The sequence below is a fragment of the Chlamydotis macqueenii genome, chromosome 2 (assembly GCF_036417535.1).
Source record: "Chlamydotis macqueenii isolate bChlMac1 chromosome 2, bChlMac1.mat, whole genome shotgun sequence".
NCBI classification, from domain to species: Eukaryota; Metazoa; Chordata; class Aves; order Otidiformes; family Otididae; genus Chlamydotis; species Chlamydotis macqueenii.
In genome coordinates, this window is record NC_141557.1 from 112,940,878 (window position 1) to 112,958,656 (window position 17,779).

At 41.2% G+C, this 17,779-nt stretch overlaps 1 protein-coding gene across 3 annotated transcripts in view; it reads right to left on the reverse strand.

Annotated features, from left to right (window-relative positions):
* Positions 1–16,725, reverse strand: part of ROCK1 (Rho associated coiled-coil containing protein kinase 1) — a 90,903-nt gene extending 74,178 nt beyond the window's left edge. For all 3 annotated transcript variants that reach the window (XR_015257679.1, XM_086740697.1, XM_010129313.2), the window contains exon 1: positions 15,774–16,725. Coding sequence is in view for 1 of the 3 variants with exons in the window: in XM_010129313.2 (XP_010127615.1) it covers positions 15,774–15,866 (93 nt within the window). In the remaining 2 variants the exon portion in view is untranslated. The remainder of the gene's footprint in view (positions 1–15,773) is intronic.
* Between the last annotated feature and the right edge of the window lie 1,054 nt (positions 16,726–17,779).

A 17,779-nucleotide genomic window follows, 5' to 3' on the forward strand; every position in this document is an offset into this window, starting at 1 on the left:
GACAAAATCTACTGAGTGTGTAAGAACTCCTACTAGCTCCTGATCATTTTGCAAGTTTCTCTTAGCCTAGCAGAGATCTTTCCCCAACCTAAATGGATACTTTGACCTTGCTGGTTTCAATCTCAGGAATAGGTTTTTTTCCCTCTTTCCAGATAGAGTTCATCCTCACCTGAAAGGTATTAAATGTCACAAACGGGGGGGGGGGGGGGGGGGGGGAACCCACCAACACAAAAACCACACCTCTACAGGAGCTGCTTTTCCTATAGTTTTTCTTTTTAACACTAGATACAATTGCAATTTACAGTTGCCATGTAGCATGAAAAATATTTAAGAAATTATCTAACAGCAGTTTATCTTTTTGTCCATTTAGAAACCAGATTTGTTGTGTATGCATTCTGTGGTTGAATTTCCTCCATCTTTTTACGTAACTAGATTTAAAGATTTTTGTCCTTAAGCCTGGTGTTTTGTGGTTTGTTCCCCTCTGCCCCATTCTGACCAGATCTGTCAGTTGAAGACAACTGACGTGATTGTTGCGCTGCTCAGCACAGATACCTTATCCCGTATAATGTCACCTCAGAAAAGGGGGGCCTCAATAGCTACGGCTGAGAAAGTAATTTGTACATACAGTATATTTAATTACTATGTCCTTAACTAGCACTGCTGTAAACGGATAGTTGCACTGATTAAAGAACATCACTGATGCTTTGAAACCAAAGCAAGAAAAAGACTAGTGAAACACTGTGCAGGTATTTTTTCAAAAGCTTGAGAATCACAGAATCTTAGAACAGCCCGGATTAGAAGAGACCTCAAAAGGTCATCCGGTCCAACCTTTCATGAGAAAGGGAGACTAGATGAGATTATCTAGCACCCTGTCCAATCGTACCCTGAAAGCTTCCAGCAATGGGGACTCTCTGATGTCTCTGGGGAGGTTGTTCCAGTGATTTATTGTTCTCACTGTAAAAACTCCTTCCTTGTATAGATAAGAAACCCCTCCCAATGCAACTTGTACTCCTTGTCCCTTGTCTTCTCCATGTTATTCCTTGCAAAAAGATAGCCTCCCTCCTCTTTGTAGCTGCCATTTAAGTACTGAAATAGTGTGATGAGGTTCCCCTGAAACTTCTCCAAAGAGAATCCTTTCCTCATAAGGCAGGTTCTCTAGCCGCTTTGATCATCTTTGTGACCCACCTCTGGATCTCCTCCAGTCTATCTGCATCTTTCTTGATTTGTGGGAACCAGAACTGGACATCGCACTCCAGGCTTGGCCTGACCAGCACTGAGTGGGATGATCACATCTCCATCTCTGCTAGTAACACCCCTGCAGTTGCAGCCCAGGATCTGATTTGCCTTTGTTGCTGCAGCGGTGCTCTGCTGCCTCACGTTCAGCTTGCTGTCCACCAGGACACTCCCAGGTCAGCAAGGCTCAGACCCAAGTCTGTACCAGGCTGTTTGGTTATGTCATCCCAGGTACAAGACTTTGCACTTGTATTTGTTAAACTTCATACTGTTCTTACCTGCCCACTCTTCCAGCCTGTTTAGATCAAAGATGGCTCTCCCTTCTGAAGTCTCCACCTCACCACCCAGTTTAGTGTCATCAGACTTCGTGAGGGTGCTTTCAAACTCATCATCCAGATACTTTATGAAAATGTTGAACAGCGTGACAGGCTGCCAGTCTGAGTAAAAATCGTTGACCAACAACAGATCTTTTGAGATTTTTTTTTCAAATAGTATATTTGATGTCTCACCCAAATTAACTCTAGTTTGACTACATATTAGCAAACTTTACGCAGATAATTCCTTGTGCCATTTTGGTGTCATCACACAGGATACAGAAATATTCTCATCATAGTCCCTTCTAGCAAAATCTAGAGTAGGAAATTGTAATTATACAGTATTGAAAACAAAAACTCCTATCAATTATTCTGAAGCTTAGAGTACTTCAAATGAATTTGCAGGGTTTTTTATTTTAAAGGAAAATGCACATCAGGACTTCATATTTTTCATCATATAGGTGTGTGTGTACATGTATTTTTTAAAAGTCCCATGAGTGTACCAAACAAATATTTTCTTTCTAGTCAATTCATTTATTTAATGATGATCTCAAATGATTAATGAAGCTTTTCACAGAAAGGCTTTCCTGGAAACCTGTGACATACACCTTCAGAAGTGAAGTAAAAGCCAAGCAAAAGTTGCAGATGAATTTGTTAAGGTAGAAAAATACTACCTACTCAATATGCAAGGCTAACAAGAAGGACAGTTATTTCAGAGAAACTAATGAACTTTATTTATTACAACTCTCAAACTATTTAGCTCAATTGAACATTTTAGTGATCTTTCCCCCTTTCCTCCAGTGATTACACTACTGGAAACTATGGCAAACAGGAACAGTCTCCTGTTATACAGTTGAGCATTATCAGCTGAGCATTGGACACTTACTGGTTTATAAGTTTAACTGAAGTTTAAAATGCACACATTTTCATTTTTAAAGCTCCGTATACATGCACAACAGACCTCAAAGTCAGGCAGCGTTGAACTTTTTCCCATAAAAAGCATCAAATTTCATTAAGCTCTTCGTAGTTTGTCTCCAATTTCCCCCCCTTGAAAATACAATAAATCCCTACCACACAGTCTGTGCAAAGTTAGAGACTGATGAACATTACAAACATTAAAGTTTCCACACTACTAAAAAAGTTAAGGCATTGTAAAAATTTACTTATTATATTGAAGAAAAGTAATTTTAGGCTCTTATACTAATGTACACTAACACACAGATAAACTAGTTTACTTAAAAACAGTATATTGCAGTCATAAGTCTATGTTCAGATAAATTAGTTTCCCCTATTTATCTGTGGAAACATCTGTATCTAAAGAAAATACAGCTCTAACTTAAAATACTTGAGAATCTGAAAGCAATGGCTTATATTAAAATAGCACAGTTTAACATTGCAACTTCATTGGTATGTTATAAACAGACTCACAGCTTCCTTTCAACTTAGTTTAAGAAGTTGTCTTGCGGAGTTACATAGTCATTGATATTTGCCACATGTGTGCTTGAAGATTGAGGTCTGGTTTTCAGATATACCATGGTACTATCAGGGAAATTTCTGCACCTCTTAAAAAGAGTACAAACAGTAGCTTGCCTCCACACCATTAAACCCACAAATCGGCAGGGGGAGAAGCACTTCCTTATTTTAGATGCAGGAAATACAAATTCAAAACCGTCTCACAAAAAGCCTGAAGAAATCAGGAAGCCCTGACTTAAGTCACCATAGGCCAAACAATTCCAACCTCAAAATCATCTTTAATTATAATCTTGCCAATTTTTCTGCCAATTTTCCAGACCTCATATTTGTATCTTATAGATAGACGAGACTTCCTTCCGCACAAAGAGCTTCTTTTTCGGGGTTCTTGTACCCTACCCACCACCCCGTAAGTGAAATCCATTTTGTGTTCTGCAGTTAGGAATATCAAAATGTACAAAAGGACAATACCGCAGTGTGATACTGCACTGATGGTCCCTATTGCTTGATATTTCATTTACTGAGTAGGAGGAGAAAAGAGGATAACATTGCATGCCAACTTTGATTACAAATTCTCTGTCTTTTCAGTTGAGACTTGATTGGTACTTAAACAACAGAAAGTATTTAAATGGAATTATTGACTTTCCACAATCTTGAAGTCAAATGGATAAAGTTATTTTTTAAAACTCTTAAGAATGAAGTTATTTATGGTAGGCAAATATCCACTGCATTAGTTTAAGAATTGAGCACAGAGCCTATGAATAGACAGGATTGGGATTACTGAAAAAATTACTTCTTTCATCATCTGCCCCATTAGTCACTCCTACCCTCCCTATCAGAACTTGATTACTTCACTTCACCTGTAGTAGAAGTGAAACAGAAAGTAACTGATATGAACAGTGAAGAACATGAGATCTTGGTAACAGACATCCCCCTTCTGTATTAAAAAATTAAGAGACGCTTGTGTTTTGCAGAGTTGAAAACACAGGTACCTTGCTCAATTTAAGCATGAGATCTTTTGCTTAATATTGCTTCCACTTCCCTCTAGATGAAGAAAGGCAGCTTAACCAATAGAACAGCTCATTTCTGTAGCTCTAGCAGGGATAAGCTGCACTACATACCATTTGTTTATCATGATGCAATTCCAAGGCAAGTAATATCTATAGAAGATTGTCTAACCTTAAGTATGAGCTTTAGCTCAAAGTTGCAAATTACATGATTTTAAAAAGTGACTTTTTCCATTGTTATGAAAACAGTTATAGAATCATAGAATGGTTAGGGTTGAAAGGGACCTTCAAAGGTCATCTAGTCCAACCCCCCTGCAAGGAGCAGGGACATCCCTGACTAGATCAGGTTGCTCAGAGCCTCATCCAGCCTGGCCTTGAACGTTTCCAGGGATGGGGCCTCCACCACCTCTCTGGGCAACCTGTGCCAGTGTTCTATAACTCTCATCGTAAAAAATTTTTTCCTAATTTCTAATCTAAATCTTCCCCCCTCTATTTTAAAACCATTACCTCTCGTCCTATCGCAACAGGCCCTACTGAACAGCCTCTCCCCATCTTTCTTGTAGGCCCCCTTGAGGTACTAGAAGACCGCTATAAGGTCTCCCCAGAGCCTCCTCTTCTCCAGGCTGAACAGCCCCAACTCTCTCAGCCTGTCCTCATAAGAGAGGTGCTCCAGCCCTTTTATCATCTTCGTGGCCCTCCTCTGGATCTTCTCCAACTAGTCCATGTCCTTCTTGTGTTGGGGGCTCCAGAACTGGACACAGTACTCCAGGTGGGGTCTCATATGTTGATTCCAACTCCTCTGAGAAAGTAAATATATTTTGTTAAAACACCAGATTACTTCTGAAAGTAATTCTTCAATAGTTCATAGCCATATTTCATTTTTTCCACTAACCCATCACTTAGTAAGATTTTTTTTTATTAAATGTAAAGACTTGACTGATAATTCCTCTTGCAAAAGAAAGCTTACCATTTCATCAATTTGTTTCTAAAATACACCTTTGTTGGATATTGTTATTTCATCCCACAAAATGTAAATATTGCAACACCACCGGAACGTAAGTTTGCCAATGTCAAAACGCACAAGACAAAGAAAATGAAACATGTCCTGTTTTGGTACAGTTGGTCTACCTCTCACAAGACAACCTGATTTGAAGGAAAATTTTCAGCTGCCTATTCACATTGAGTCTTAAACTGAAAAATTAAGTTTCTACTCCCAGGGCATCAAAAACTTGGGAAGAAACTTCCCAACCTTCAAATACATGGTTTTAATCAATCTTTTCTATTATTCCTGACCACGACTATGAGTTTGTTGAACAGCAATGAAAAAGGATATATCAAGAAATTCCTTTTTTTCTTTCCCTGAGAATTTGTGGTTCTCAGACCCTTCCTTCCCTTACACTTATCAAGAACTATGATAGAAACTATTCTTTATATGAAGGTGAAATTGACTTGACTCCCTTCTTTACTGGGAGCTCCAAAGGAGGCTGTCATGACCAAACGAAAAGGTAAGGTCAAGAACAATGCAGCCATCCCAACTCTTCCCCGAGAGCCAAAAATCAATCATACTGTACAGAAGGCATAAAGTTACATAAGTCATTTACAGTTGCAGTCCCAGAATCAAAGCAACTCCAGCAGTATCAGCATCATAATATTCCATTTTTTCCTTCAAATGGCGTCTTTGATTACACTTCAAGTCCAAACTGCTGATGAAAATAGTATATGTATACATCACATTAAGAAGGATAAAAGCTTTGTTATGAGAACCTGAGGGCATTTTAGGACAGAAAAGAAACAGTACAAGAAAACTTCAAGACTCCTCTGACCTTGCACTCATCAAGAATTAAAAGCAAAAGAGACTTTTAGTCCTTTCCTTACTTCAATCCAATCTGCCAAGTGGAATCAATGAACAGCTCTGAGCATGCACATTGCTTAATACAGTATCTTCTTTGTGTTACAACTCTATTCTTTAGACAAATAACCCAGAATTCTCCTGAACATGGTCTTCCTAACAAGAGTCTTCACAGCTTGGTTAAGAACCACAGTGTGACTAGTTCTGAAGATCTCTTCAATCATCTGCTTTTACAAGCCAACAGTATCTCCAAACACTTTAAGGTCATGCTACATTCAGAAACCGTATGCACAAACAGTTTGTGGAATAGGAGAAAGGCTGTAAATTGCCACAAGCATTTTAGTAAAAGACAGAAGACAAAAGCTCTTCCAGGAAGCACACTAATCTATTCTCTACAGAGAGAGCCTAGCTTCTTAATGACATCTCCAATTCCAATTTCAGTGTAAAAACAAACAAACAAAAACAAAAAAAAACCCAAACAAACTCACCCAACAAAACAAATACACAACTACACCAGCTTTCACTCCATAGCCCTTCATGGGCATTTTGTCATTTCCATCACTGCCTTTGCTCTGGTAGTGTTGGCAACAATAGCCCCTGTTTCAAAAGCCATGACTATTGTTGCCAATGTTAGCAGAGAAAAAACTTCAAGTCCTAATAAGTCTACCATTTGGCTAGCACCATTTTTGGCCTTGTACTCCTACAAAAGAGGATACATAGTATGTAATAGCAGGTTTGAATGGTCCCAAGATCACCACAAACCAAATCATTGGTATGTTGGCAATTGTTCATTTAATTGCCCATTAACTTACCAGTAACAGGAGTTTAAGGAGAAGGACAGCAGCTCACAGAAGATACATTACAGCAATAAACAAACTGCTAGGTAGATTGAAGTGGCAGAAGAACCTTTCCGCTTTGCAAGGGGAGAGCAAGTTCTCTCAGTTTAATACTGACAAGATTCTTCATGTGCTTACAACCAAAGCTACTTTCTAAGAAGAGATTAATAGAATAACATATTGGTATAATAAGATTTCATAACAAGGAAGGGCTCATGAGAAAATCCTGTGTTTCCACCTCTAACGCTGTCAGTAGTGCATAATATCAAGACAAAGTTGTGAGGCACCAGTATTACCTCTATTTTCAACTACAGCTTCATGTCCTGCCTGGTACTGTTCTGCGCAACCTAGCATCTGTGAAAAGGCATGGAGCAAGCATAACCAGCACAAACTCATTGTCCTACATCCAGTCTCCCTCCTCCCTGAAGAATCTTCCTCACCCACTTCTACCCTATTGTCTCCTGGCTGGAGAGATTTACTTCCCTCCTAAGTACCTTAACACAGAGTCACTCCACACTTGTAGTCAAAGATGCTCTTAGATCTCAACGGTGGAATAAACATGCTGGACTCTGTCATCCATACTTCAGGAATTGCTTGTTCTACTGACACCTTGCACTTCAGCTTCTACCACAGGCAATCTCTCCTCCCTCTTCACCTATCCCCCAGAGACAGGTTCCTGTTCCATTAATATCAAAGAGTCTTCCACATTCCCATGCCACCAAGAAAGTCTTACTCTTGTCAGAAGAAGAATGACGTAGACGTACAGATATAGAAAAAAATGCTAAAAGAATAACGAAAAACTGAAGCGGCACTACTGGAATGTAAATTGGACATTAACTCTTTCTTCCTCCCTACCAACAAAAAATTTCTACATCTAATTTGTTTCACCTGTAGTTACAAGTTTAAATTTAAAGAGCTTAACAATTCACAGCAACTTTCCCCTCAGATACAAACCCTTATGCCTAAGATCTCCAAATTTCCAATTGCCTCCCTGCAGAAAGTTCCTTCTGGTCTTCTGTGCTAGATATCTTTCAGAAGAAAATTATTTGAGCTACAAAGAGCTCTACTGACCAAGTTAAGAAGGCCAAAACACTTAGAGAACTCTGCAAATAAATGCAAAATCAGTACTGATGACTTTTCTGTTTAGTTTCCGTGAATTTTATTCTCTGCTATGAAACATTAATCAAGTAAACATACTGCTGAGAAGTGGAAAATTACAGGTTGCCCAGAGAGGTTGTGGAGTCTACCTTGTTTGAGATATTCAAAAGCCATTCTGGTCAACCTGCTGCAGGTGGCCCTGCCAGAGCAGGGGAGTTAGATAAGAGGACTCACAGAGGTCACTTTTGGTCTCAATCATTCTGTGAAATAATGATCACTCGTACTCAACAAAATACTACTTTCACTATGTGCACGGTATTAAATATTAAAAAGGCAAACTTCCCAACCATCTTCCAAAGTAACTAATTTAGAGAAGAAACATTTTTTTTAGTTTTCTCTAGAAGCTTTTAATTAAAATATGAACATATAAATAACCTGCTTTCATCTCAAGATCTCCGTTTTCTTGGAATAGTAAGCATAGTATCATCTATCAGTGGTCAGTATGAGATGAACGTCCTGACCATCTTTCCTTCATGTTTTCCCATTTGAAATAACCATTATTGCTATAATACAAGCCCTATTAAACATCTGTTGAAAAATGTAACTTCCCTAACCACAAAACAGGGAAAAATTTCCTAGCTAAAATCTCCAGATGTCAGGAGAAGCTTCTGGCCTCTTCTTCGGAAAGTGCATTACATACTTAATTTTGTGTAGTCAGTGCATTTTTTTTGCCATTACTTATTCCTAAAAAAGAAGCCCAGCCTGCATAGAAATAATATTTTCATAGCAGTCAGTGAGTACATGGGAAGAGAGCCACCTTCTATTAATGCATTTTATATGTGGAAATCTAACATCAATAGACTTTATCAGAAGGTATCAGTTTTCCTCTGAATATATCAATAGCTTAGAATTTAATATATCTGAATGCAAAGCAGCAGCATCTGAATAATCTGCAACTTTTAAGAGAAAAAAGATAAAGACATAAATACTCAATATTTGCATAACTATTAGAATTCAATGATATCTTAGTTAACTTTTTAAAGTTATTACTATGACTCAAAGATCTGTAGGAAAAAAAAAAATATGTATACCACTTGTGTTTCCAGATCAGTTGTAAGTTCTGTAGTCCAGACATACACAAGCTAGAAACACATTTAGGTAGCTCCAACCTACAGTCCAAAACAAAGCCTTAGTTTGTGTAGTGTTTTCTACAAAGGTTTCCAAGTACCAGGTCTTTGCATCATCTCAGACTGTACAACTGAAAAAAAAAAAAAAAAAAACCACCCAAAAAAACTTTCACATATTTCTCGATTCTATAAAGAAGCAGAAAAATGAATCCATATAAGAAATTTAAGAGGGAAACATGAAATAAAGAAGTCAGCAGATGGATTTAAATTAGGACCTATTAATAAAGAGATCGTAGCTGCTGTCCCCATGACAGTTTGTATTGTATAAATATTGACAGGGAGTGGCAATCTCTCAGCTAGTTAAAGCCAATCCTTAACAAGACTTTGAGTATCAGAATAGACTTTGACCTGTGCTCCAGAAGCTGGTACTGATCCTGTGCTGGTTCTCCCCTAGCAACATAGGTAGCTAACCGGATCAAACAACTGCTGCTCGTCTAGACAGTTTCTAGACTGCTATCACTAAAGATGCACCACAGCATGTTATATTCTGCTGATGATGTTTGGATATCCATCAACAGTGAAAAGCCCAAGAAGAAACCTGGCTAAAGATTACACTACAGGAGATCCAATTGTTTCAGCAGAGCAAAACACTATGGATAACAAGAGCTGCAAATCACTTTTCTTCTTCACAGAGATCAAGTTTCAGCTCTTGTTCAACCACTGTTAATTCAGGTGTATACTTCAACAGACTACTGAGAAAGCTAAAAGATGGTATTATTTGCATTTGTTTTAAATGAGCTATAACTGGGTGTTGTCTGCACAGTACATACAGTTCAATCAATATTGTCTTGTCATCCTTCTGCCTTTATTGCTGCTTCAATGAGTGGATAAATTAGGGGAAGACAATAGTTTTCAACCATTCTCTAAATTTTGTTCTCAGAGAAGTTAAGTTTCTCTGTATCTCCATTTGGAACTGCAACTTCTTGATGACAAAGGAGTTTCAATAAATAGCACCAAGCAACATCCACAAAAAAAAAAAAAAAAAAAAAGAAGTTTTTAATTACATGTTTTGGGATCTCTCAAATTCAAAATAAACATCCTGTATCAAGACAAACATCTCAGTATTCTTTGGTAAGACACCTAAAAAGGCTTTTTATTTTTATGTAGTACTAAAGTACGTCTTATGGAATTCTGCTAGCAGCAACTGTGAGGCTACCAATACCATCTGCTCATAGTGCTTCTAAATATTTAAGTTCTCAATGAGTGGCTCCTGAAACTATCATTGCCCTCAAAGTCAAAGATTTACAGACTAACAGGTTGATTTTCAATTTGTCCAACAAACAAATTCCAGGTGTTTCCCTCTTCCTTCCCACTACTCTGAAAAAATTAAAACACTCCACAGTTGCCAGAGAAAAAGATAGTTTATAAATATTTTTCTTGATAAGAGCATTTATAATCTACTACACAGTTTTGAGTGGTTTTTTTTCATTACTCTTGTTAAAATGTGTCTTATCATCAAGTTTCTATTAACATTCTTGATTAAAACTTTTTATAGGAAAAAAATAAATAATTACGTTCCTACAGCCTCTAGTTTTATAAGCAGAAGAATTCGCGAAGTTAACTGTTATTCCGGTATAAAACCTACCATACACTGTGAATCAAACGCTAACATTTTGACAGCCTTCTCTACTGTTAACTCTCTAGAGGCCTACATAATATTTAAAGTCTCCTAAGAGGTGAAACCCAAAATAAGAATCCATCAGGTTACTGCATTTCCAAAGCCAACTTACAGTTGCATTTTACCTGTGATTAACATACCAGTTACTTATTTTATCATTAATTTCACATCAATCTATATATTTCAGAATTCTTAGTGACGAGCAGGCAATATTAACCTGCAATCATAATCAGTTTTGCACATAAAGTTTGGCTAGGGTAAGTTGAAGACACAGAATTATATTTCTAGGTCAGCTAGAAGCCTTATTAGATCTACCCACAGAATCATTTGGGTTGGAAGGGACATTTGAAGATCACCAAATTCCAACTCCCATGGCCATGGACAAGAACACCTTCAACTAGATCAGGTTGCTTAAAGCCCCATCCAACCTGACCTTGAATACTTCCAGGGATGGGGTATCCACAATCTCTCTGGACAATCTCTTCCAGTGTCATATCCTCACAGTAAAAAATTTCCTTCTTATGTCCAATCTAAATCTACCCTCTTTCAGTTTAAAACCATTGATCCTTGTCACTACAGGCCTTGGTAAAAAGTCTCTCTCTGTCAGAAGAGAGACATACTCTCTGAGAATATCCCCAAGTCCTTCTCCACAGGGCTGCTCTCAACCCATTCAACATCCAGCCTGTACTGATACTGGTGATTGCCCCAACTCAAGCACAGGACCCTGCATTTGGATCGAAAGAATGGTAGAAACATGTCCAGGGAGATTTAATCAATGATGACATTTCCCCTTACTTTGAACTACCTCCAGACAACTTAAAACATTCTGAACTTGACACTCTGCAAGTGTTCAAACTTCACTCTATGTGTGAGCTTCATTAGCAAATGAGTAAGCTTCCCAGATACCAAGTTCCTCTAGCATTTTATCACTCCGATTCTAAGAGCATAGCTAACACGGTTTCAGCAAAAGTGATTTTCGACAGTTATGTTGATAGATAAGAACATGTGAAGTAAAGGTATTTCGAGTTTTATTTTTTATTTATTTTTAAAAATTTATTTACCAAATATATACCCACAAGGTCTTCAGAAGTGCTTTCTACAAGTTAAGCAGAGGGGGAAGAAAAAAAAAGTCTAGTGACAACAGTGATTTAGAACTTCAAATCCCAAAGAGGATGAGATCATCTCACCTTTTCCTATGCAAGACAGATGAACACTAATTCATCTAGCTGAATATGAAATACACGTAGGAAAAACAGGTGAATCAAGCTCTGTACTTGTGTATTTTTGGTGCAACAAAAATGGAAACCTCTTGAGACCAGATAAAACAAGTTTGTCATATGTAATGTTTACTGTTGTCAGTTAATTTGAAGTCAAACAGCTGAACAAGTGAAACATTAGACATCTTTGAAGATTAAGACCATCAAAAGTCCGAAGTTTTAAAAATCAACTACTCAAATAATTGACTAAGTACTTGAACAACTGAGTTACTTAAGTGTCTACATAAAACACTAAAAGACTCTTTGTAAGTTATTGTCAGAGCAGAAGGAGCACCAAAAAGCATTTTCACAAAAATTTACTACTTTTTGAATCAAAAGCATAGGCAGTTTCCAGTTAAGATGTCTCTCATCCATTCACCTGTTACACACCTCCCTCCCCACTCTCCAAAAACTGGAAGCACATAAACTCTGGGGATTCAGTAAGAAACACAGAAGAATAATAAATCTGGTTTTATTCCAAAATTGTTGTAGAAGTACACTCATTGAATACTACTTCCCACTGCTTAATATCATTAATGAGACACTAAGCTCAAGTTAATAGCTAGTTACTTACACTGCCTTCGGCTTTACTTAGCACACCTATGGTATTCACCAGCATCTGATCATTGCACACCCTAGAACGTGACTACCTAACACAACCTTCAGTCTTAGCTCTTTTTAGGACTGTAGAACTTCTACTACCTGATATTTTGCACTGCATTATGTTGTGGCACACGCTTTACACAGAACTTAGGCTTCCGCCTCCTCATGGCTCACCAGAAAAAAAGACCGTTTACCTGATTTCCCAGTTTCATATTAAATCAAGTGCATGGAAGCCCCAAAGAACCAAACAAATTTAGTCACAGACAGTTGCAACTTTGTCCTTTTTCTTACTCTGTTTTTATTATAGTTGCATAAGAGAAAACAGGAAAAATAAACACAACTCCTGCACCTCAGATTTATAAATTTCCTTCCTGCAGCATGTAAATTCAAATTATATAGTCCTCAGTGTGTCTTTTCTGCCTGCTCTGTTGTCAGCACTCTTCTCCCACACCTTCCTGAAACAGTAACACGCCTTCCTTTGTATCAGCCCACCCCCAATCTTCTTTTCTTACCGTTCTCATACTACTTCACATATAGATTTAGAAACTTTGTAGCATACAGAAGCTAGCTTATGACCTTTACAAAAAGCAAAATGGTTACAAAATTGATTTAAAGGTTATTCCATGCCCGCCTTTAGTCCACAGGGGCTACAAACTGATGGGAAAGAAGAGTAAAAACAGAAGCAAAAGAAAGTACAGCTAAAGAGGATAAAACAATAAGAGAAGCCAAGGACATTGCTGAGACTTTTCTTTGCACAGATTAAAGAAAAAAAAAGTGTTTCTTGAATCTAAAGGAACTCCAGCATTTTAAGTCTATATGTACAGAATATCAGTCATTAAATTTCAAGTGTCTGTGTATCAGTTATTCATATATTATCACGCAGATACACACAGTTAGCTAACACCTTTGCTCAGGAAAAGTGAAAGCAGTTATAAATAACATCAATTCACAACTTTAATCAGAGGAAAGAGGGTTTTTAGATTTAAAAAGTTTTAGAAAAAATTATTTTTTTTAAATGTAGTCTGATCGTAAAATCATGATTTTAAGTGTACCAGGCCTAGAGCTTGACAAGTCTCCCTCTTCAGCCAGGAACTGCAGGGAGGGGAATGGGATGTTCATCTTAGAAGATATTTTAAATGCAGATCAATTATATCTACATCTAAGCATTTCTTTCTTAAAAACATATCCACAGAGACTACAATGGATTTGATACATAAACAGCACCTTGGGCCAAGAATGATGCTTATAGTGTGAATCATCGCACTAAGAACTGGTGTAAAATACTTACACTCTTATAGAAAGTGTCAGGATACTTAAATTCTACAAAAAAGAGACCAAGAACCAACTCAAGATGAGAGATATGAAATAAAGTCCAGCCAGCAGTGTTTGATATAGTGACCAAACACATACAAAGTTAACTAACCAGTTGATGTCTTCAGAAGCAGCATTTTCTTTTTTATTTGGTATTAGTTTAAAAGAACAGTATCTGTAACTAGGGCTCGCTAGAAAAAAAAAAGACAACATAGTTCTGATGACTATACCATAAAGAGCTGCCTTTAAAAGAATATGCAAAGGTATGCCCAAAAGTGTCAGAAGATTTCTAAAAAATTGTCACTTTAAAGGACATTCTTAAGATCTGAGATGCAAACACATAGTTTAAAACTTTACACAAGAATCCCAACAAGTTCATTCTCAAAATGACTGTAGCTTAGCTCCAAATCACAATTAACTGAAACAGGGCAAATCCTTAGACTGATTAAAAAAGATGAAGGAATACAGTTAAAGATACTATCAACTGCATATTTGATACCTGCAAACTCCTTATCATCACTATAGGAAAGTCCACATAGTATTGCCAGCATTAAAGCACATACTAGCAAACTGAGTCACAGTCAACATAAAACTCTGGAGTCTTAACTGGATCTATATTCTGACATCTATTAATAGAAGCTAGGTGTAAAAACGTAGATTTGACAGTAGTTGAGTTACCAAAATTGACACAGTATATCCGAAGCATCAGAGCTCTTCCAGTTAAGCAGGTTAACTGGAAGATGCAGTGCTGTTTTCCCTGGTGGCAACAACATCCACAAGGCTCTGCTTTTATCCAGGGATCCAAGTTTGACCTGTCAACACTTCAGAAGCTCACAAATCGGTAATAAGCTAAACAAACTACAAATATAATGAATTCGTACAGATTCTTTCATTATATTATTTTCACCTCTCCACCACCTTACACTCAAGCCATGCAGCAGAAGATGAAGAACGACAATGAAGAGCTGACTCCACCCCCATGCCTCTCTTCTCCCATCAACCGTCAGAGTTCATACTAGGAACAGATTCAACTTACTTGTTCTCCTGTCTGACAACAGAAAGTCAGGGAAAAAAACACACTAAAGAACTTTTATCACTTGCTACAAATAAGTTCTCTACTTCAACATAAAAGCACAGACTACAATTTGCTACTATTTAAGGGCATCTCCAGGCATATCAAAGTACCCAGCTACATTCCAAATAAGTTGGTTGGATTTGGCATACAGTTTGTCGAGGTACTTTTTATAATCAGAACTAAAATATCACCCACTTTTGTCAAGCAGCTATCAAATTATGTTGGTTTTATGTCAGGAGGTGTTACAGTTCGCTTTCCTATGGTGCAGTTGTAACACTGACAGCACTAGAGAGATCCATTGAAACATCAGGTATGATCAAGCAGGGAAACAATAAGCAAGCAGCCCTCTGTCCCAGGCCTAGCTTAAGATGCATTTAAACCCCTGCCATGACTACTTCCCCACTTGTAAGGGCATATTAATCTTAGAGCTGTGTTTCACACGTCATTAGTCAACATTTGCAAACGTCTACACTAAACAGACTGAAGTCAGTGCTGCAATGCTTAACCACAACATAAGAGGACCTCACTCTTAAAAAAAAAAAAAAAATGCTGTTGAAGAGGGAATTGATACATCAAAGCCATTTACAATCTTCTGCTCACACACGACGGGCACTTACAAATTACGCCTTTGTACGAAGTGTCCACCGCCCCTTATGACAGTTGGCGAAGAAGAGAAAAGTGCATGAAGCGAGAGAGATGACAAGCCTGAGGCAGGGCTGGGCAGGCGCCTCCTTGGCATGAAAACCTCCCTCCCTGCACAGAGACATTCACGCACCCTCAGCTCAACGCTGAGTAAACAAAACACTAGTGCGGAGTTAAGCAGGGTGGTGACTCAGCCAGGAGTGCGAGATTCGGTCCCACAGGGTAAGAAATTCGGGGAGACGGAACCGGGAGCCCATCGGCGCTCCCTACTCACCAGCAAACAGTCCACGTTCACTTCGGACTTGGGGTCCTTTAAAGTCACGTCGATTTTTTCAAACCGAGACTCAAAACTTTCTCCCGTCGACATGTTTCCAGAGATAAAAAGTTTTCCGTATTCCAGAGCAAAGTAAGGTTAAAAATAATGAAAAAGTGAAAAACAGGAACAAGCGAACACAAAAGAGAAATCACACAGCCTATACCAGGCTGAGGAGCGCTTCCTGCAAAATCCCTTCAATCACAGAAGTCTCTGAGGCAAGTTCCCCACGCTGCCTCGCCAAGCGGAGAAAAAACCGAAGGAGAGCCTGCGGCGGGGGGTGGGGGGGTACAAGGTTGCTTCTCCCCCCTCCTCCACGCACGCACGCACTTTCCTGGGCTGCTCACAACTCCGTAGCAGCAGGTTTCCTCTCCCTCCCTCCTCTACTCGGGCTCCAGCGTCCCAGCAACCTCATTTTCCCAGCCGGGGAAGCCGCCCTGGGAGCCAGCGTAGCGGTTCCTCCTCCTCGCCCTGCAGGAACGGCGGCGGGTCGGTGCCAGGTTCCGAAGCGCAGCTTTCTTCCCGGAAAACCAGAAGTAAAAGCAACAACGACAGAAAACAAAAAAAAAAAAAGAAGAAAGAAAAAAAAAAAGTCTGCAGGCACACCAACGAGGCAAAAACGAGAGAGAAAAATGAAACCCGTAGGAAAATCCTCTCGGCGGCGTGTCTCAGCGCCGTGAAGTTGATCCTTCCATGGGCACAGAGCGAGGGAGCCCGGGGCAGGCCGGGGGGAGAGGCTGCCCCTCTCCTGGGCTGCGCCCTGCCTGCTGCGGGCGGGCGGGCAGCGCAGGGCTGCCAGCGGCGCGCACAGGCCGCCCCGGCCCCCGCTGTGAGTGACCCCCAGGGGCAGGGGACGAGTCACTTCAACGGCGGAGCCACGGCAGCAGCATCGTTCTTCCTCTCTTCTCCTCCTCGCTGCCTCCCGCCGCTGCCAACGCCGGCTCCGCTCCCCCCTCCCCGCTCCTCCGCCTCACGTACGGGACGGCAGCCTGGACCACTTCAGGTTCGACCCGAGGTTGCAGCGTGAGAGGGAGGAGGGAAGGAGGCGGCTTGAGGGGAGGGGAGAGCGTAAGGTCCAGCCGCGGCGGCTGTGAGGAAACCTGCGAAAGACACCAACATGTCCGCCTTCCTGTTTGAACAGTCGGGGCGGGGGGGGGTGAAGGGGAGCGGCCGGGACGGAGGCGCAGGGCGCATGCGCGGAGGGAACGGCTCCGGCAGGAGCTGGGAGGGGAAGAAGGCAGAAGGTATGCGCGCGAGGCGGGGGCGCGCGGCCGCCGCTGCTCCTCTCCCCTTTCACCCGCCGCGCCGCCGCTCAACGGTCGGAGGGGGCGCGCGCGCGCCGCGCCCGCGAGACCCGGGAAGGAAAGGGCGGGAGGGGCTGGCGCGGCGGCGGGAGCGAGGGGGCGGCGCGCGCGCGCGCGCTGACCGGCGGGGGAGGGCGGGGAGCGCGCGTTCGAAACGGCCGCCGCTCCGGTGGGGGCGGGGCGGGTTTGACAGCCCGGCGGCGGCGGCGGCGGAGGGGCTGGGCCCTTCCGGGAGAGGAGACCGGTTGTCTCTGTGTGCCCTCCCACCCGGTCCCCGTGGCGGTTCCGGCGGGCGTTGTGCGCGGAGCCGGCGGGCCGGCATCCCGGCGGGGAAAGCGGCCGTTCCCTCCCGGGGTCGGGCCGAGCGAGCGGCGGCGTGCCGAGGGAGGACGATGCCCCTGCTGAAGGCACCTCAGAGCTGCCAGTTCCTTCCTCCGCGGGAAACTGCGCGGACGGGCCCGGCTGTGCCGTCAGGCGGGCGGGCGTTGCACAGCGCGGGCCTCTGCTGGCTGCTGGGAGGGGACAGGTGCCTGCGAGGGTCAGCCGGGTCAGGGTGCCCAGGGACCTTCTGGGGCCTCTGTCCTTGGAGATCTGCAGCGAGCCCTAGGTGGCCCGGCTTGAGCGCGGGGGCTGGAGAAGTCACCCTCCACAGATGCCCTTCCA